The sequence below is a fragment of the Musca autumnalis genome, unplaced genomic scaffold (genome assembly GCF_047663935.1).
Source record: "Musca autumnalis isolate F117 unplaced genomic scaffold, ASM4766393v1 scaffold_4, whole genome shotgun sequence".
NCBI classification, from domain to species: Eukaryota; Metazoa; Arthropoda; class Insecta; order Diptera; family Muscidae; genus Musca; species Musca autumnalis.
In genome coordinates, this window is record NW_027411977.1 from 71551554 (window position 1) to 71573922 (window position 22369).

The 22369-nt window shown below is 37.1% G+C and overlaps 1 protein-coding gene across 1 annotated transcript in view; it reads right to left on the bottom strand.

The window, feature by feature from the left end:
* UGP (UDP-glucose pyrophosphorylase) overlaps window positions 1-19757 on the bottom strand; it is a 93771-nt gene extending 74014 nt beyond the window's left edge. Inside the window, exon 1 of the mRNA XM_073984955.1 lies at window positions 19503-19757. Coding sequence (XP_073841056.1) covers window positions 19503-19526 — 24 coding nt within the window. The 5' untranslated portion in view covers window positions 19527-19757. The remainder of the gene's footprint in view (window positions 1-19502) is intronic.
* Between the last annotated feature and the right edge of the window lie 2612 nt (window positions 19758-22369).

Consider the following 22369-nt stretch of genomic DNA (forward strand, 5'->3'; position numbering starts at 1 on the left):
AGACCTCCATAGGAGGCTTCTTTAGAATAGAAGATCTCCATAGGAGGCTTCTATAGAATAGAAGACCTCCATAGGAGGCTTCTATAAAATAGAAGACCTCCATAGGAAGCTTCCATAGAATAGAAGACCTCCATAGGAGGCTTCTATTGAAAAGAAGACCTCCATAGGAGGCTTCTATTGAATAGAAGACCTCCATAGGAGCCCTCTATTGAACAGAAGACCCCCATAGGAGGCTTCTATAGAATATAAGACCTCCATAAGGGGGTTCTATAGAATAGAAGACCTCCATAGGAGGCTCCCATAGAATAGAAGACCTCCACAAGGGGGTTCTATAGAATAGAAGACCTCCATAGGAGGCTTCTATAGAATAGAAGACCTCCCTAGGAGGCTTCTATAGAATAGAAGACCTCCATAGGAGGCTTCTATAAAATAGAAGACCTCCATAGGAAGCTTCCATAGAATAGAAGACCTCCATAGGAGGCTTCTATTGAAAAGAAGACCTCCATAGGAGGCTTCTATTGAATAGAAGACCTCCATAGGAGCCCTCTATTGAACAGAAGACCCCCATAGGAGGCTTCTATAGAATATAAGACCTCCATAAGGGGGTTCTATAGAATAGAAGACCTCCATAGGAGGCTCCCATAGAATAGAAGACCTCCACAAGGGGGTTCTATAGAATAGAAGACCTCCATAGGAGGCTTCTATAGAATAGAAGACCTCCCTAGGAGGCTTCTATAGAATAGAAGACCTCCCTAGGAGGCTTCTATAGAATAGAAGACCTCCCTAGGAGGCTTCTATAGAATAGAAGACCTCCCTAGGAGGCTTCTATAGAATAGAAGACCTCCATAAGAGGCTTCTATAGAATAGAAGACCACCATAGGAGGCTTCTATAGTATAGAAGACCTCCGTAGGAGGCTTCTATAGAATAAAAGATCTCCATAGGAGGCTTCTATAGAATAGAAGACCTCCATAGGAGGCTTCTTTAGAATAGAACACCTCCATAGGAGGCTTCTATAGAATAGAAGACCTCCATAGGAGACATCTATAGAATAGAAGACCTCCATAGGAGGCTTCTATAGAATAGAAGACCTCCATAGGAGGCTTCTATAAAAGAGAAGACCTCCATAGGAGGCTTCTATAGAAGAGAAGACCGCCACAGGAGGCTTCTATAGAAGAGAAGACCTCCATAGGAGGCTTCTATAGAAGAGAATACCTCCATAGCAGGCTTCTATAGAAGAGAAGACCTCCATTGGAGGCATCTATAGAATAGAAGACCTCCATAGGAGGCTTCTATAGAAGAGAAGACCTCCATAGGAGGCTTCTATAGAACAGAAGACCTCCATAAGAGGCTTCTATAGAATAGAAGACCTCCATAGGAGGCTTCTATGAAATAGAAGACCTTCATAGGAGGCTTCTACAGAATAGAAGACCTCCATAGGAGGCTTCTACAGAATTGAAGACCTCCATAGGAGACTTCTATAGAATAGAAGAACTCCATAGGAGGCTTCTATAGAATAGAAGACCTTCATAGGAGGCTTCTACAGAATAGAAGACCTCCATAGGAGGCTTCTATGAAATAGAAGACCTCCATAGGAGGCTTCTATGAAATAGAAGACCTCCATAGCAGGTTTCTATAGAATAGAAGACCTCCATAGGAGGCTTCTATAGAATAGAAGACCTCCATAGTAGGCTTCTATAGAATAGAAGACCTCCATAAGAGGCTTCTATAGAATAGAAGATCTCCATAGGAGCCTTCTATAGAATAGGAGACCTCCATAGGAGACTTCTATGAAATAGAAGAACTCCATAGGAGGGTTCTATAGAATAGGAGACCTCCATAGGAGGAAGCTTCTATAGAATAGGAGACCTCCTATTCTATAGAAGAGGCTTCTATAGAATAGAAGACCTCCAGAGAAGGCTTCTATAGAATAGAAGACCTCCATAGGAGGCTTCTATAAAAGAGAAGACCTCCATAGGAGGCTTCTATACAAGAGAAGACCGCCATAGGAGGCTTCTATAGAAGAGAAGACCTCCATAGCAGGCTTCTATAGAAGAGAAGACCTCCATTGGAGGCATCTATAGAATAGAAGACCTCCATAGGATTCTTCTATGGTATAGAAGACCTCCATAGGAGACTTCTATAGAATAGAAGACCTCCATAGGAGGCTCCTATAAAATAGAAGACCTCCATAGGAGGCTTCTATAGAATAGAAGACCTCCATAGGAGGCTTCTATAGAATAGAAGACCTCCATAGGAGGCTTCTATAGAATAGAAGACCTCCATAAGAGGCTTCTATAGAATAGAAGACCTCCATTGGAGGCTTCTATAGAATAGAAGACCTCCATAGGAGGCTTCTATAGAATAGAAGACCTCCATAGGAGGCTTCTATAGAATAGAAGACCTCCATAGGAGGCTTCTATAGAATAGAAGACCTCCATAGGAGGCTTCTATAGAATAGAAGACCTCCATAGGAGGCTTCTATAGAATAGAAGACCTCCATAGCAGGCTCCTATAGAATAGAAGACCTCCATAGGAGGCTTCTATAGAATAGAAAACCTCCATAGAAGGCTTCTATAGAATAGAAGACCTCCATAAGAGGCCTCTATAGAATAGAAGACCTCCATAGGAGGCTTCTATAGAATAGAAGACCTCCATAGGAGACTTCTATAGAATAGGAGACCTCCATAGGAGGCTTCTTTAGAATAGAAGACCTCCATATAGAATAGAAGACCTCCATAGGAGGCTTCGTATAGAATAGAAGACCTCCATAGGAGGCTTCTTTGGAATAGAAGACATCCATAGGTGTCTTCTATAGAATAGAAGACCTCCATTGGAGGCTTCTATAGAATAGAAGACCTCCATTGGAGGCTTCTATAGAATAGAAGACCTCCATTGGAGGCTTCTATAGAATAGAAGACCTCCATTGGAGGCTTCTATAGAATAGAAGACCTCCATTGTAGGCTTCTATAGAATAGAAGACCTCCATAGGAGGCTTCTATAGAATAGAAGACCTCCATAGAAGGCTTCTATAGAATAGAAGACCTCCATAAGAGGCCTCTATAGAATAGAAGACCTCCATAGGAGGCTTCTATAGAATAGAAGACCTCCATAGGAGACTTCTATAGAATAGGAGATCTCCATAGGAGGCTTCTTTAGAATAGAAGACCTCCATATAGAATAGAAGACCTCCATAGGAGGCTTCGTATAGAATAGAAGACCTCCATAGGAGGCTTCTTTGGAATAGAAGACATCCATAGGTGTCTTCTATAGAATAGAAGACCTCCATTGGAGGCTTCTATAGAATAGAAGACCTCCATTGGAGGCTTCTATAGAATAGAAGACCTCCATTGGAGGCTTCTATAGAATAGAAGACCTCCATTGGAGGCTTCTATAGAATAGAAGACCTCCATTGGAGGCTTCTATAGAATAGAAGACCTCCATTGATGGCTTCTATAGAATAGAAGACCTCCATTGGAGGCTTCTATAGAATAGGAGACCTCCATAGGAGGCTTCTTTAGAATAGAAGACCTCCATATAGAATAGAAGACCTCCATAGGAGGCTTCGTATAGAATAGAAGACCTCCATAGGAGGCTTCTTTGGAATAGAAGACATCCATAGGTGTCTTCTATAGAATAGAAGACCTCCATTGGAGGCTTCTATAGAATAGAAGACCTCCATTGGAAGCTTCTATAGAATAGAAGACCTCCATAAGAGGCTTCTATAGAATAGAAGACCTCCATAGGAGGCTTCTATAGAATAGAAGACCTCCATTGGAGGCTTCTATAGAATAGAAGACCTCCATAAGAGGCTTCTATAGAATAAAACACCCCCATATGAGGCTTCTATATAATAGAAGGCCTCCATAGGAGGCTTCTATAGAATAGAAGACCTCCATAGGAGGCTTCTATAGAATAGAAGACCTCCATAGGAGGCTTCCATAGAATAGAAGACCTCCATAGGAGGCTTCTATAGAATAGAAGACCTCCATAGGAGGCTTCTATAGAATAGAAGACCTCCATAGGAGGCTTCTATAGAATAGAAGACCTCCATAGGAGGCTTCTATAGAATAGAAGACCTCCATAGGAGGCTTCTATAGAATAGAAGACCTCCATAGGAGGCTTCTATAGAATAGAAGACCTCCATAGGAGGCTTCTATAGAATAGAAGACCTCCATAGGAGGCTTCTATAGAATAGAAGACCTCCATAGGAGGCTTCTATAGAATAGAAGACCTCCATAGGAGGCTTCTATAAAATAGAAGACCTCCATAGGAGGTTTCTATAGAATAGAAGACCTCCATAGGATGCTTCTTTAGAATAGAAGAACTCCATAGAAGGCTTCTATAGAATAGAAAACCTCCATAGAAGGCTTCTATAGAATAGAAGACCTCCATAAGAGGCCTCTATAGAATAGAAGACCTCCATAGGAGGCTTCTATAGAATAGAAGACCTCCATAGGAGACTTCTATAGAATAGGAGACCTCCATAGGAGGCTTCTTTAGAATAGAAGACCTCCATATAGAATAGAAGACCTCCATAGGAGGCTTCGTATAGAATAGAAGACCTCCATAGGAGGCTTCTTTGGAATAGAAGACCTCCATAGGAGGCTTCTATAGAATAGAAGACCTCCATAGGAGGCTTCTATAGAATAGAAGACCTCCATAGGAGGCTTCTATAGAATAGAAGACCTCCATAGGAGGCTTCTATAGAATAGAAGACCTCCATAGGAGGCTTCTATAGAATAGAAGACCTCCATAGGAGGCTTCTATAGAATAGAAGACCTCCATAGGAGGCTTCTATAGAATAGAAGACCTCCATAGGAGGCTTCTATAGAATAGAAGACCTCCATAGGAGGCTTCTATAGAATAGAAGACCTCCATAGGAGGCTTCTATAGAATAGAAGACCTCCATAGGAGGCTTCTATAGAATAGAAGACCTCCATAGGAGGCTTCTATAGAATAGAAGACCTCCATAGGAGGCTTCTATAGAATAGAAGACCTCCATAGGAGGCTTCTATAGAATAGAAGACCTCCATAGGAGGCTTCTATAGAATAGAAGACCTCCATAGGAGGCTTCTATAGAATAGAAGACCTCCATAGGAGGCTTCTATAGAATAGAAGACCTCCATAGGAGGCTTCTATAGAATAGAAGACCTCCATAGGAGGCTTCTATAGAATAGAAGACCTCCATAGGAGGCTTCTATAGAATAGAAGACCTCCATAGGAGGCTTCTATAGAATAGAAGACCTCCATAGGAGGCTTCTATAGAATAGAAGACCTCCATAGGAGGCTTCTATAGAATAGAAGACCTCCATAGGAGGCTTCTATAGAATAGAAGACCTCCATAGGAGGCTTCTAAAGAATAGAAGACCTCCGTAGGAGGCTTCTATAGAATAGAAGACCTCCGTAGGAGGCTTCTATAGAATAGAAGACCTCCGTAGGAGGCTTCTATAGAATAGAAGACCTCCGTAGGAGGCTTCTATAGAATAGAAGTCCTCCATAGGTGAATAGAAGACCTTCATAGGAGGCTTCTATAGAATAGAAGTCCTCCATAGGTGAATAGAAGACCTCCATAGGAGGCTTCTATAGAATAGAAGACCTCCATAGGAGGCTTCTATAGAATAGAAGACCTCCATAGGAGGCTTCTATAGAATAGAAGACCTCCATAGGAGGCTTCTATAGAATAGAAGACCTCCATAGGAGGCTTCTATAGAATAGAAGACCTCCATAGGAGGCTTCTATAGAATAGAAGACCTCCATAGGAGGCTTCTATAGAATGGAAGACCTCCATAGGAGGCTTCTATAGAATAGAAGACCTCCATAGGAGGCTTCTATAGAATAGAAGACCTCCATAGGAGGCTTCTATAGAATAGAAGACCTCCATAGGAGGCTTCTATAGAATAGAAGACCTCCATAGGAGGCTTCTATTGAATAGAAGACCTCCATAGGAGGCTTCTATTGAATAGAAGACCTCCATAGGAGGCTTCTATTGAATAGAAGACCTCCATAGAAGGCTTCTATAGTAGAGAAGACCTCCATAGGATGCTTTTATAGAATAGAAGACCTCCATAGGAGGCTTCTATAGAATAGAAGACCTCCATAGGAGGCTTCTATAGAATAGAAGACCTCCATAGGAGGCTTCTATAGAATAGAATACCTCCATAGGAGGCTTCTATAGAAGAGAAGACCTCCGTAGCAGGCTTTTATAGAATAGAAGACCTCCATAGGAGGCTTCTTTAGAATAAAAGACCTCCATAGGAGGCTTCTATAGAATAGAAGACCTCCATAGGAGGCTTCTATAGAATAGAAGACCTCCATAGGAGGCTTCAATAGAATAGAAGACCCCCATAGGAGGCTTCTATAAAATAGAAGACCTCCATAGGAGGCTTCTATAGAATAGAAGACCTCCATAGGAGGCTTCTATAGAATAGAAGACCTCCATAGGAGGCTTCTATAGAATAGAAGACCTCCATAGGAGGCTTCTATAGAATAGAAGACCTCCATAGGAGGCTTCTATAGAATAGAAGACCTCCATAGGAGGCTTCTATAGAATAGAAGACCTCCGACTTGCCTAAGGTATATTTTTCTTCATTTTGTTTTATTTCTATATATTTTCCACTCCTACATTTTTACAGTTTTTTATTAATTATTTTACTTCCGCTACTTTTTTTAATACAGATTTTGAACTCGGAAGTAATTCTCTGCAGAGACTTAAGACTTCTCTCCAAGGTTTCGATCGGAAATCATGTCCATTTCTCCATATAACTTTCTTTCAGATTTGGATACGAAATTGGATGGATTTCAGTTTGGTTTGTTGGGTAACGGCACTACACTGACTGAAAATGGCAAACGAATACGTCGACATTTTTCAGTAAACAAATGTCACAGATTTGACGGATTTATAACCATAGTGAGAGCGTTTAAAGTATTGTCGTCATAGTATCAACATAAGTATGTAGACAAACAAAACTTAAAGATATGTTCTCTATAGTTTAACATAAATTATAGTTTAAGTATAATATTCATATATTCGTAAATAATTTGAATCTCTTCCCCTTGCTTCTCTAACGAACTTGTTAAACAATTTTGGATTTTGGGATTTAAATTTTGAAATACGGTGGGCACTGAGATAGCTGAAACAACGCTTATCTCTTTTTGTGTTGAAATCAACTATAACTGTTTTAGCTTGTGTAAAAGAGAAATTGATTTGAAACAAATTTGAAAACTCTATACCTTTTTATCAAATCACCAACAACAAAATAATATATCCGGCAGGTCGAACTAAGGTTGTATTTAAAACATTACTGTAGTAGGTGGTGCTATTACATATTATTTGCACATTTTTATGTAAGCATTTATTGGCATTGTCAAAGACAGAATCATTCCCAAACATGGAAAATTATCATTTGAACAATTCATATCAGAAAATTGTTACTAAGATAAGAACTGTAATTGAAGAGCAAACTTACAAACAAATGTTTGGTGCCATGACTTTGTCAATGACATTGATGTTATTATTGTTTTATCAGAACTGAAGTAGGGAATTAATAGAATTTTGGAATTATATTACAAGGTATTGTCAACATCGTGTTGTAAAATAGGTTAGGTTCTTATCAAAACTTAACAATAGAATAATAACTAAAACTTTATGTTCATTATGCAATTCAAACGGAATATATTTATTAGTCTGTTCCAGAACTACAATCATCTACTAATTTTTATTATAAAGGAAAAATATATAATTCCTTCGAACTATTTCCTTCATAAAGATTACCCTAACATTGTCTGAAAGTCAATACATTCCTTGTGAACTGAAATCCATCTACTAACATTTAGAACAACAACCCTTCACACATAAACTGCAATGGGTTACATGATAAGCTGTCTTTTTTAATTGCGACTTACATCAACTGTCTTATCATTGATAATGAAACAAAAGCAAATATTTGTTTATTTATAAATTTAATCCCCTGATTTGGTTGGTATTCCTTCCTCAATTTGAAGTGATATTTTTTTACAAAACAAAACTAACAATTTTATTTCAAGTGGGTAGAAATGTACAAAAGCAAAAAAAAATACATAAATTTGTAGCGTGATGAGAAAACAAACACATTAATCTCTAAACGCTTAGGTAATGTATTAAAACTGCAAATGCAGCGAAATAGTTTGAAGGGCTTAATGAAAACAAATGCTAACAACAGGTTATCTAATGTGGGCTCGTTTGTACTACTCGATGAATTGATTACAAATTAATTTCATTTTTTGCGTTTTCATTTTTACGTTTTCGTACGATTTACCATAAAATGCTCTCTTATTGTTCATTATTGTACTGGAGAGAGAAGACGAAATGGGGATAAAGCTAAATCCTCTCATTCTCAGATTGCACCCTTCATGTGTTAAATTCTATTGGTAACTTACGACCACCCTACAGAATAGAAGACCTCCATAAAAATAGACGACCTCCACACAGTGTTGCCGAATTTGACGATTTATCGTCATTTTGACGATTTTTTGGCCCAAAATTGAAAAATGACGATTTGACGATTTTATGGTCCAAAATGACGATTTTTCACTTAAGCCAGAAAAGCATGAAATAAAAGACCGTAACTACATTTTGACCAAAATGTCACGAAAGATTTTAAGGAAAACAATGTTCCAAACTCGAGTTTTGAGCTTTTTTAATGCAATTTTCAGACGGAGTGGCTATATTTAGGCACATATCTGGAATACAGGTATTTTCATAGTTTTTGCCCCACATTCAAATTACATCAGCTGAAAAATTTCGTTTAGTTTTGTTAATGGATGAAAATCTTCCTTGAAAACTTTTCGAGATAAAATATTAATTGTATCTATTTTGTTGAAAAAAAAATATATGAGTCAAGCTTTATTAACTTCCTATTAATGCCGCCGTTAAGCTGTCAGACAGTTTTGAATGACAATTTTTATCGATTTCCGACTGCCCAACAACCAAAATGTACGTGTACCGACAAACATGGGCGGAAGGAAACTATCTGAGTGCTGTTTTTATAGCGGTATTTAAGTGATATTGGGTTAGATTTATTGCTGTAGGTTGTATATCTTATGTTGCCAGCCTCATTCACAAAAATATCAGCGAAAAATCGCAATAAACGGTAACCAAACCGAGTTTTAGACTATGTTGACGATTTTTTGACGATTTTCCAAATTTTGATGACGATTTGACGATTTTTTTGACTATTTCCGATCAAAAACTGTCGGCAACGCTGCCTCCACAGGAGGATCGAAGAGTAGAAGACCTCCGCATGAGACTTCTATAGAATAAAAGACGTCCTTAGGAGGCCTCCATATGAGACTGAATAGAAGACCCTTATTGGGGACTTCTATAAAATAGAAGACTTTCATAGGAGGATCTATAGAATAGATAAACTACTGGGAGGCTGTTATTGAATAGAAGACCTCTATAGTAGTCTTCTGTAGAATAGAAGACATACACAGGACGCTTTTATAGAATAGAAGACCTCAATGGAGGCATCTAACGAATAGAAGACCTCGAAGGGAGGCTTCCAATGAATAGGAGACCTCCATAGGAGACTTCTTTAGAATATAAGACCTCAACAAGAGGAGGAAGACCAGCATAGGAGGCTTTTAAAGAATAGATGCCCTCCATGGAAGGCTGGTGTAATATAGAACCCCTTTATAGGAAGCTGTTGTTACTGAGTAAAAGACCTAGATAGGAAGTTGTTATAAAATAGAACACCACAATAGGCAGCTTCTATAGACTAGATAAATTGGATGAGAGGCTGCCATTAAATAGAAGACTTCAAAATGTGGGTTTCACCGAATATAATACGTGCACAGGAGGCTTCTATGGAATAGAAGATCTCCAAATGAGGTTTCTATAGAATAGAGTGCTTCCATATGAGGCTTCTAAGAAATGGAAGAGCTCCATTGGAGGCTTCTCTGGAATAGAAGACCTCCATAGGAGGCTCAAATAGAACCTCCACAGGAGGCTTCTATAGAATAGAAGATATCCATAGGAGGCTCAAATAGAACCTCCAAAGGAGGCTTCTATAGAATAGAAGACTTCCATAGGAGGCTTCTATAGAATAGAAGGCCTCCATAGGAGGCTTCTATAGAATAGAAGGACTCCATAGGAGGCTTCTATAGAATAGAAGACCTCCATAGGAGGCTTCTATAGAATAGAAGACCTCCATAGGAGGCTTCTATAGAATAGAAGACCTCCATAGGAGGCTTCTATAGAATAGAAGATCTCCATAGGAGGCTTCTATAGAATAGAAGACCTCCATAGGAGGCTTCTATAGAATAGAAGACCTCCATAGGAGGCTTCTATAGAATAGAAGACCTCCGTAGCAGGCTTCTATAGAATAGAAGACCTCCGTAGGAGGCTTCTATAGAATAGAAGACCTCCGTAGGAGGCTTCTATAGAATAGAAGACCTCCATAGGAGGCTTCTATAGAACAGAAGTCCTGCATAGGAGGTCTCTATAAAATAGAACACCTCCATAGGAAGCCTCTATAAAATAGAAGACCTATAGAAGACCTCTATAGGATGCTTCTATAAAATAGAAGACCTCCATAGGAGGCTTCTATAGAATAGAAGACCTCCATAGGAGGCTTCTTTTGAATAGAAGACCTCCATAGGAGGCTTCTTTTGAATAGAAGACCTCAATAGGAGGCTTCTATAGAATAGAAGACCTCCATAGGAGGCTTCTATAGAATAGAAGACCTCCATGGGAGACTTCTATAGAACAGAAGACCTCCATAGGAGGCTTCTATAGAATAGAAGACCTCCATAGGAGGCTTCTATAGAATAGAAGACCTCCATAGGAGGCTTCTATAGAATAGAAGACCTCCATAGGAGGCTTCTATAGAATAGAAGAACTCCATAGGAGGCTTCTATAGAATAGAAGACCTCCATAGGAGGCTTCTATAGAATAGAAGACCTCCATAAAAGGCTTCTATAGAATAGAAGACCTCCATAGGAGGCTTCTATAGAATAGAAGACCTCCATAGGAGGCTTCTTTTGAATAGAAGACCTCCATAGGAGGCTTCTTTTGAATAGAAGACCTCCATAGGAGGCTTCTATAGAATAGAAGACCTCCATAGGAGGCTTCTATAAAATAGAAGACCTCCATAGGAGGCTTCTATATAATAGAAGACCTCAATAGGAAGCTTCTATAGAATAGAAGACCTCCATAGGAGGCTTCTATAGAATAGAATACCTCCATAGGAGGCTTCTATAGAATAGAAGACCTCCATAGGAGGCTTCTATAGAATAGAAGACCTCCATAGGAGGCTTCTATAGAATAGAAGACCTCCATAGGAGGCTTCTATAGAATAGAAGACCTCCATAGGAGGCTTCTATAGAATAGAAGACCTCCATAGGAGGCTTCTATAGAATAGAAGACCTCCATAGGAGGCTTCTATAGAATAGAAGACCTCCATAGGAGGCTTCTATAGAATAGAAGACCTCCATAGGAGGCTTCTATAGAATAGAAGACCTCCATAGGAGGCTTCTATAAAATAGAAGACCTCCATAGGAGGCTTCTATAGAATAGAAGACCTCCATAGGAGGCTTCTATAGAATAGAAGACCTCCATAGGAGGCTTCTATAGAATAGAAGACCTCCATAGGAGGCTTCTATAAAATAGAAGACCTCCATAGGATGCTTCTATAGAATAGAAGACCTCCATAGGAGGCTTCTATAAAATAGAAGACCTATAGAAGACCTCTATAGGATGCTTCTATAAAATAGAAGACCTCCATAGGAGGCTTCTATAGAATAGAAGACCTCCATAGGAGGCTTCTATAGAATAGAAGACCTCCATAGGAGGCTTCTATAGAATAGAAGACCTCCATAGGAGGCTTCTATAGAATAGAAGACCTCCATAGGAGGCTTCTATAGAATAGAAGACCTCCATAGGAGGCTTCTATAGAATAGAAGACCTCCATAGGAGGCTTCTATAGAATAGAAGACCTCCATAGGAGGCTTCTATAGAATAGAAGACCTCCATAGGAGGCTTCTATAGAATAGAAGACCTCCATAGGAGGCTTCTTTTGAGTAGAAGACCTCCATAGGAGGCTTCTATAGAACAGAAGTCCTGCATAGGAGGTCTCTATAAAATAGAACACCTCCATAGGAGGCCTCTATAAAATAGAAGACCTATAGAAGACCTCTATAGGATGCTTCTATAAAATAGAAGACCTCCATAGGAATCTTCTATAGAATAGAAGACCTCCATAGGAGGCTTCTATAGAATAGAAGACCTCCATAGGAGGCTTCTATGAAATAGAAGACCTCCATAGGAGGCTTCTATAGAATAGAAGACCTCCATAGGAGGCTTCTATAGAATAGAAGACCTCCATAGGAGGCTTCTATAGAATAGAAGACCTCCATAGGAGGCTTCTATAGAATAGAAGACCTCCATAGGAGGCTTCTATAGAATAGAAGACCTCCATAGGAGGCTTCTATAAAATAGAAGACCTCCATAGGATGCTTCTATAGAATAGAAGACCTTTAAAGGTGGGTCTCACCCAATAGAATACATGCATAGGAGGCTTCTATTGAATAGAAGATCTCCAAGTGAGGCTTTTATAGAATATGAAGGCCTCCATACGAGGCTTCCATAGAATAGAAGACCTCCATAGAAGGCTTCTATAGAATATGAAGGCCTCCATACGAGGCTTCTATGAAATAGAAGACCTCCATAAAAGGCTTCTATAGAATAGAAGATCTCCATAGGAGGCTTCTATAGAATAGAAGACCTGAGGCTTCTATAGAAAAGAAGACCCCAATAGGACACGTCTATAAAATAGAAGACGTCCATAGGAGGCTTCTTTAGAAAAGAAGACCTCCATAGGAGGCGCCTATGAAATAGAAGACCGCCATAAAAGGCATCTATGAAATAAAACACCTCCGTAGGAGGAATCTATGAAATAGAAGACCGCCATAGGAGGCTTCTATCAAACAGAATACCTCCATAGGAGGCTTCTATAGAATAGAAGACCTCCATAAGAGGAGAATAGAAGACCTCAATAGGAGGCTTCTATAGAATAGATGACTTCCATAGGAGGCTTCTATAGAATAGAAGACCTCCATAGGAGGCTTCTATAGAAGACCTTCTTAAGAGGCTAATTTAGAAAAGAAGACCACCTCAAGGGTCTAATATAGAATAGAAGATCTCCACATCACACTTCTAAGAAAAGAAGACCACCTTACGAGGTTTCTATTGAATAAAAGACATTCATAGTAGGATTTTATAGAATAGTAGAACTCCATAGGAGGTCACTACTGAATAAAGACTTTAATAGCAGTTTCTTATTAAAATAACACCTTTATAAGAGGTCCCTGTAAAAGCTAAAGCTTGTCGCTGATAGCTGTGGCATGCACATGGAATAGAAAGACAGCAGAAGAGGCTTCTACTAAAAATGTGTTTCTATATATCACAAAGAACCAATAGGAGGCTTCTTTAGAATACCAAGTTCCATAGTAGACTTTAATAACATAGTATAGAAGCTCTCCATAGAAAGTTTCCATATGAAACCTCCGTAGAAGAGAAGACGTCTAAGCAATGCCTCCAATGTACAGTGGAAAAAATGCAGATCTAGCGTGTAGAAAATAAAAGTCGATGTTTTATTGCACGTTTATCCATAATTATGATAAGAATTACTTCAGATTGACCATTTCACTTCATTTATTGATATATTTGGTCAATTTGAATTTTTTACTTTTTTATATTTTTTAATTTTTTTTTTATGTATAACCGCTCGACTTTGATAATTTTGAAAGTTTTAGCCTCATTATCCAACTTAAATGTCTGAAAATTGGCATGTAGACTTCGTTGGTAGTATAAAATATTCCGACAGAGAATTATCGGTACAGGTTCACTTTTTGATATAGTCCCCATAGAACGGTACCGGCCGATCGAAATTCGATATTTGTAAAATTTCACCCATATCATCCAACTGAAATGGCTGATTTGAATATACGTAATTTATACACATCATTGCATTAATTTTCCCACTTCAACCCACATCTGGGAGCCGTAGGACGGTTTTTTCATAATGTTTGTTCTTATATGTTATAATGCGATCAATTCCAAGTGATAGCTGTTATATTTTATCAATTTTTTCTTATATTCGTAGTTTTATTTGAACCAAACTTAAAAAGTGCATACAGCGTCATCGTGTCGTCCTGCATATTTCCTAAAATTGCTATAAAGCCAAAACTAAAAAATTAAGGACGTTATTCTAGACAAGATACATACAAAATTGAAAAACTAATAATGCTTAATTCGACTTATTTCCATACTATTTTTGCCACTGTGCAACGGAAGCACGTACAGGATTGCACTCTTGTCCCCTTTTCTTTTAAGTAAATAAACGGTTATTTAAAATAACAACATTATCTGTTAAATCCTTCAATGAGGTAAACCCGTATATTGTTATGAAATAATCCAAATATTTAGTTAAGAAATTTTTTTCAAAAATTGCTGGTCATCATTGATATATTGTAAATTTTAGTATTTCTGATAAGAATATTATTATCTCTCTCTCTCACTCTGTTAATGAAATACATCAATTGTTACTGCTGCTGTTTGCACTCAACTAGGGCAGCATTTAGTTTGTGTCCAGTCATCACAACAAACATAAATTACAATGAAAAGTTTAAAGTGGCTATGTTTGCATATTTGATAAGTTCGGAGTTGATTGGAAACGGTTATCGTGCACAATATGAAACTTCTTTCTGTAGGTAAATGGTGAAATTATTTGTGAATAAATTTTGTATTATCAATATACAGTTAGTCAACTATATTATTACAAACGAAGAATTTTTAAAAATTTAGATGTTTAATTAGGAATTACTACAAGAAATGCTTTCAATAACGTTGGACTTTTTGTAAATATCTGTTGATTTACTTGTTAATGACAACATCAAGCCAATAAATGCAGAAATCGGTCGGAAATAACAAAAACAACTGGCAAAAAGGATAGGTACCTGGTTTTTATGATGTCAACTAAATAATTGCAAAATGAATGAATGTGCAATAAAATCGTGGGATTTTCCCCGCGACTTTTTTCAATAAAGGATTTTTATGACTTTTATGGTATGTGGGGACATGCTGAGCAAGCATTTTTGATCAGAAATTAATTTTTGTGTGTGTAATATAGACAGTATATTTAGAAAAAGTGAAAGGCATGTAAACGGTTTTCGAAAATATGCTACATTTGGCCTATTCCAATTATAATAATCGTAAATCAGAAAGAGAAATCTTTATAGTCACCTCTCGTAAGCTGAGAAGTGTATACAACATCATATACCGCACCGAGAAAGAAGCCAGGCTCAAACTGAAGGTGTTACATGGCAGGCCCAAAATAGTAACAACACGAATTGACAGGAGAATGATTAAAGAAATTGACGAAAGAGTCCAAAGCAGCACCAGAAAATTTGCATTTTTTTAATTAAAAATGATTTTGGAGTAAGTGTGTCACATGGAAAGTCAGAAAAGTGCTATCTAATAACAAGCACTCATCACGAGTGACTAGGTAAAAACCATTGCCCTCCCAGCACAATATATAGAAACTATTCCGACTTGTTACAGACAAGTTTTCACGCCATCTTTAGTATCGGCATGGCGTTATATTTTCTGATGAGATTAAAATGATGCTGTACCATCGCGATCGGTCTCAAAAAGTGTTGCGAAAACCCCTTACAGCCATGGAAAACAAAAATTTAATACATACTGTAAAGTTCGGAAAACTATAATTTATGGTATGGGGTTGTATACCAAGCAGTGACGTTGGTAACATCCAGATCTTGGAGGAAACAATGACAGAGGAAGTTTATTAGGATGTTTCAAAACATGATTTAACCAAAAGCGTCAAGAAATTTAGGCCTGTTGGCCCTGAAAATTCAAACAAATTACAATATAAGTACTACCAAGACAACGCCCCTAAGCATAAAGCTAATTTATGTAGGACTTGGTTGTTATACAACTGTACCAAAGTAATTTACACCCCGTTCCAATGTCTAGATATTAACCCCATCAACAATTCATGGGTACACCTGAAGGAAAAAGTCGGGAATAGGCCGCCCACTAACCTCGGGGACTAAATAAAATGCAATAAAGAAGAAAGGCAAAAAAATACCATTGGAATATGACATTCCGAAACTTCTTTATTAAATTCAGATACGTTTACAAGCTGGTTTTGATGCTAAAGGTGAGCATACGAAATATTAGAACCAACTTTTCGAAAAATACCGTGAATGACTGAAAAGTTGTGGATTTTGCAATTCTTTAGTTGACAGTGCAAATAATGAGTTGTTCTCATTTTTGTTAATTTTAAGAAAATGTTTAGTGAAATTTAGCTACTTTTTATTTTATTATATTAATAAACATCTGTAAGAATTATACTATTAACAAAAATATTAAAAATGATATTTATTTATACCAATAAAATGATGTTTTATTTTAAATTTTGTAATAATTTTGGTTTTGCAATAATTAAGTTGACTAACTGTATGTTTATTTTTATCATTTGTTCTTATAAAGTTTTCCCAATACGTTGCTTTAGTTTCATCATGATTGCTTGATCTACACAGTTTAGTTGTTTGCACAGGATTGACCAAAGCAAAAACGACCAAAGCAAAATCATCGGCAGCCATTTATGTAAGTGCTATATGTTAAATGTTAAGTGCTGATTACAGGAATTTTATCCATCACACATTAACTTTAGTACGGTGTATCCAAACTAAGAAATGGAAGCATTTCAAATGTTGTTTTATTCTTTGTAGCAAAGCGGATTATGCTTTACATACGTTTAAATCTAGTCCGAAGAATAGTTTGCTTAAAAACGTAATCAAACGTACCTAACACTCTTCGCTTAAAAAAATAAGGCTTTGGATAGGTCAAACGTCACTAACACTCTTCTATAGGCCGGTATGTTCTAGGTAAGCCCTCGACTGGCATTTTTGCAAATGATTTGCTGTCCTGATATTATATTGTCCTACTTACGCGAAGCTCATATCAGTACCACGGCTTTACGATTGACCTAAATCCGCGACCCCCACCCGAACGGACCATTGTGACAGCACTTGATCTGTCCATGCTGACTACCGACATCATGAATTCCACTCTTCCCAATGATTTGAACTGCTAACTACGTATATAGTAGGCAAGCTGTCGGTTCGTTACGAGGCCAAATGCAGAGTACTGTCCTCTATTTTATTTTATATTTATCTTGCAAATCTCCACCTTTACCAGCAGATGTTTCGGTGGTATCGTATGTAGATTTAAGCACCATCACAAATTTCTTACTTTAGCACATTCGGAAGTTATTTCCGACAGTTTCCTTTTTCAATTCCTGGGCGAGAGAATTCACCAAACAACTTGATACGTTCCTTAATGACAGGCGTATCCCCATTGTTCTGCAGTTTTTGGCAATCTTCAATTCGCAGCGCACGCCACTCATATGAACCAAAAGATGAACGGTCCCAAGGCAGCAGCATGTTCTTTCGTACCGAATTGACCCGAAACCATAGTGTTTCGACCAGCGGCTGCCAACCCAGCGATCATCTTCATGAGGTGACGAGGATGCTATCAATCAGGCAACATACTGTATTCCTGGCTAGACTGTTTCTGTTGGCTTGCAATCAGCCAACGTTGCGATGTAAGATCCATCACGCATTAGACGCATCAGTAAAGCTAAAAATTTTGTGCAGGGCGTTGAGAAAACAACAACAACAACAGTGCGACGCCGACACCAAAGTCCAGCGTTGATCTGTTTGCCGGCATATATTTCAAATGAATTTGAATTTTTCGGCATCATGCCCAACAGTGTAAAAACGGCCAAAACGACACAAAACTTTACCCAAACGTTGGATGTGTTTTCAGCTTAAGGGCTTAAGTGATATCGTGAGGAAATACAAAACATGATTCCATCGGACATCAAGCGAAAGTCTTATAACCATTTATTTAACAACTTATCGATAAGAGCTTCTTATTACAATCGAACAGCTACAAAGACATACGGAATCCATGCTGTTGATCAGATCCGTAACGGTATACCTATTTCCGATGTTTGGGAAGGATTAAAACATCAAAGGTCATTGCTATGAACGCACCGGATTGGCGTAAAACAACAAAAAACTCATTCTATGCGATTCACCTTTGCTGACATCATTGACTGGCTTTAGTAGCGAGGCCACAATCCTCATTTCCAAACTTCGGGAACCGTGAGGTCGTCTATCTTTGAACAAATATTGTAGTCTTTTTACTTCGATATGTTTATATAATCTCGAAAGTTACGTCTGGAAATACAATAAAATTTAAATTTAAGGAACATTTTGTTCACAAAGCCCTTTCATCTGTCCAGAGCACAAAAAAATTATTTCACTAAAAATCTTAATTAAAGCACTTGCGGTGAAGAGTTCGTTCATCATACGACAACGCAATAAAATGGCTCCGTTCGCACTTATAACGGAAAAACATTTGAAATTCCAATTTTATCACAGAAAGTTTCGTTGCGGAAAATCTCAGTTTGTCGGTGACAAAAGTTGTTAGGGGTGAAGGGTACCCACATGCCTCACATTCATCCATCTCGATCAAACTGGCAACTGGCGCAACAAAATTTCCCTAAAATATAAAAATTGGCTAGCGGAAAAGGAGTTACTAAATACCACCGTTCTTGCCTCTTTTTGACACTTGAATGAACTTGACAATTAAACTCTTCATTTCTTAGCCCCTAGAAGCCACATCTCGAAAATATGAGTTCGGTATTTTGGTTTTTAGGAAACTAAAATTTAAATTTGCGTTTAATTGAGCCGAATACATTGTTCTTTTTCTTGCAACAATCACAGAATTTAATTCTTTTTAGGTCTACATCAAAACGAGTTTTTTTTTTTGTTTACTGTAAAAAGTACATGGATTTGAATCTATTAAATAAAAATAAAACTAATTTTCATTAATGATGCAATATTATTTGAAATCATTTTTAAAAGTTATACACGTTTTATTGTTTGGGAACATACACAACGCCATTCATTAATAATCCACCAGTATCAGCTATACACACTCAAAAAAAAGTAGAAGTGGGGTGGACATAAAAACATGAATGATTTCCAAGATCAATGTATGCAAGGAAAAAAGTTCTTCTTTCTTGGGGTTGGGGGGTTAACAAGAAGATTTGTCGGCCGACCCCCTCATCATTGGCAACTATTTACCATTAAAGGTCAGATGAAGGTGAATGTACACAACAAACTCACACCAACTGTTCAAAGTTTATTAACAATCAGCTGCCTCCGTTGAAAAAAATGCAACAGAGAATAAATTTTATCTTCTTGTAAATACAAATAAATATTAATAAAGTATAATTATGTAAAACCAATATCAAAAGGAATTTATTATAATTTAATCGACAAATTTTGTTTGTTTGATTTCCAATAAGAATTATTCTTACTGTCACTTAATTGGTGTTTCTATGTTTTTAATGCATTCTTCTCCTACCTTTCCTTCTGGGACATTCAACATCTTGGCAATATAGTTTTATTTTTTATTGGAATTAACTAATATTTATTTTTTAACACTTCCAATCCCTTTGTCACCTCCACTCAATTCACCGAATCACTTCCTTTGCCGAAAAAACACTAAACACAATCTATAATCTCAGAAGAACCACCAAAAAAACCTCCCAAAAAGCCGCCAACGAGAACAGAGAATAAAAATATAATCACAATTAGAATGAGAGGAACAAAACAAAACAAAAATTGGGATCTATAGATAGAAAATGGTCAATCCAGTGGATTTATAGATCGTGTGAAAACAGCATTAGGTCCGTCCGGTTACTCAAAAGTTTGTAACAATTTGTACAAATTAGCTTTGTTCCTTTACATGTTTAATAGTAACAGCGTGTTTTTGTAAAATGTTTTTGCCCATTCGTTCGTCGATTTCATGAACGAAGACACAATTTGGTTTTCATAGCAGTTGACGTTTGTATTCGTGTGACAAACAAATAAAAGCTTTTTATTTTCGTAATTTTTTTGGTTTTCGTAACAAAATCAGACGAACGAATACGTCAAAAATAAACGAATGGAAAAGACCCATCGTTTTGAATGAAAATTAAATAATTTGAGTAAGAAATGGCACAAAACACACGAAAACTGGAAGGGAATTCAATTTTATTTATTTTCATAGAAGCACAAGCGTATATGTACATCCGTTTCTTCATATTGTTACGGAATTAGATTTAACTAATCTCCGTGTAGACGTTGTTTTATTCCCCGATACGATTTGTACCAAATAAAACAGGGTTCGTTTTAGATTACGTTTCTACAATGCTTTATTTACTTTATTACACTTATTCAGAACCGACTTTAATTACAAAGCACACAGCAAGTCTCTAGTTAGCACGCAGCTCTTATTTAACCGATCTGTTCAGTTCAACGCTTAAAACACAACTAACTCGTCATTGCCAGTTCCCCTGTATTTATATCCCAAAGTCTCCCTGTTCGAGAGTCCTCTAGAAAATGTCTGGCAACTCCTCGAATATGTACAACGAAAACACAGACGCACATTCGCACTAAGACTCACATACATGGGGGATGATCAATACAGTGGACAAAGTAATGACGTAACTACAACAACAAACAGATGCAAGAAATAAAGAAGTGACAAACTAAACAATAATTACATGACTATGGCAAAACAAAATAAAAGCACATTAATGAAAGGTAAAGAACTAGAATGATGAAGAGATTTCTACATGGTAGTCGTTGTTGTTGCTTAAATAAAGTAACTGCGTAATAAAACTTTACGTTACAATTCAAATTTTTAAATTAACGGAAATTAAACTAAATTAACTTAAATCTATCAGTTACATTCGTAACAATATTGTCACAATTATTTTTGGACAAATTTGATTACATTAAGTCTGTCTGGTTACTTTCCCAGCAAGAATTGTCCAGCAAGAACTTTCTCAGAGAGTAAGGGGTTTTTATTCTCTTTTGCTAGAAAATTGTAAAAAGTAAACAGACACCTTCCCAGCAAAAACCAGCAAGCAATCAGCTGACTTGCCAAAACAGAACAATTTGTCCGCCAACAAAGGAAGCAAACACGTTGTATTTTATTAAAAATAAAAAAGAAAATGAAACAAAAAAGTATTTTTCCACTTTACAAATTTGTTCTCCATAAAACAATACAATTAGACTATGTTATTTCCACAATAAAATTGTTTTTAATGTTCACAAACATAAATCAACAAAAAATTAAAAACGGCTGATTGATTGTTTTCAGGAAGAAGAAGAGCTTGCAAGTGCTTGCTAGAAGAAATTTGTCCAGCAAGAATTTGCAAGCTCTCAGTGAAAGAACTGTCAAAATGTCTCTCTCGAATCGCTCTCTTTTGCTGGTTTTTTGTGTTAACAGACGACTTCCAGCAACAATTGGTACAAATTGTTACAAATTTTAGGGTAACCAGACACAGCTATTTTTTCTTATTTTTTGTTTGTCATCTGTTTATCGGGGTTGCCATCAAGTAGCAAATTTTACGTGCAGATGCCTATGCAAAATTCACAAAATAAGTATCATGGAAACCCTGAAATATAAAGCTTTTATGAAATAGACGAAAGCTTTTATGCCAAGTTTACACTAGCGCTCCAAAATCCACTGGATTTCACGAAATCCTGAAATACACCCCGGTATTTACATTTATTTTTTGTTGATTTCAAACATATCACAATGATCAAGGTAGATGCATATGCGCAGCTGATCGAACATGAATTTTCACTAGTTGTTGTAAATTGAATTAATGATCAAAAATATAAAAATATAGAACTTTACAACTTTATTTGGAAAATTATCTATATATCGTATTTATTGTGTATAGTACTAACAAATGAAAAAATAAAAAAAAAATTATTTTATCGTTGAGACATCATAATAATAAATTTTGATAGATAAAAGTTGTGCTCAGTAGTGGGATTCTGTAACTCATTTTTGCTGTTACCGACAAAAATCGGTAAAATTAAATCGCAAAATTATGAGTAAAAACTTAAAGAAAAGTTGGCATCACTGTTTGTGTCGGTAGAGGCTAGCGACTACTTTTTATTTATCGTTAACTTACCGAAAAATTTCGTTAATTATCGAAATTATAAGCATTTTAATTTTACCGACAATTATCGATAACAGCAAAAATGAGTTACAGAATCCCACTACTGAACCTGCATAATATTAGTACTTGCAGTAGTTTTCTCGTTTAGTGCTAAAAATGCGTTCCCGTACACCGAAATCTAGCAAGACTTGCACTTCTCTTTAAACAAAAATAGCGCCGAATAACACCTTCTCCTGTTTTCTGCCATACAATTTTGGCTTAAGGCCTG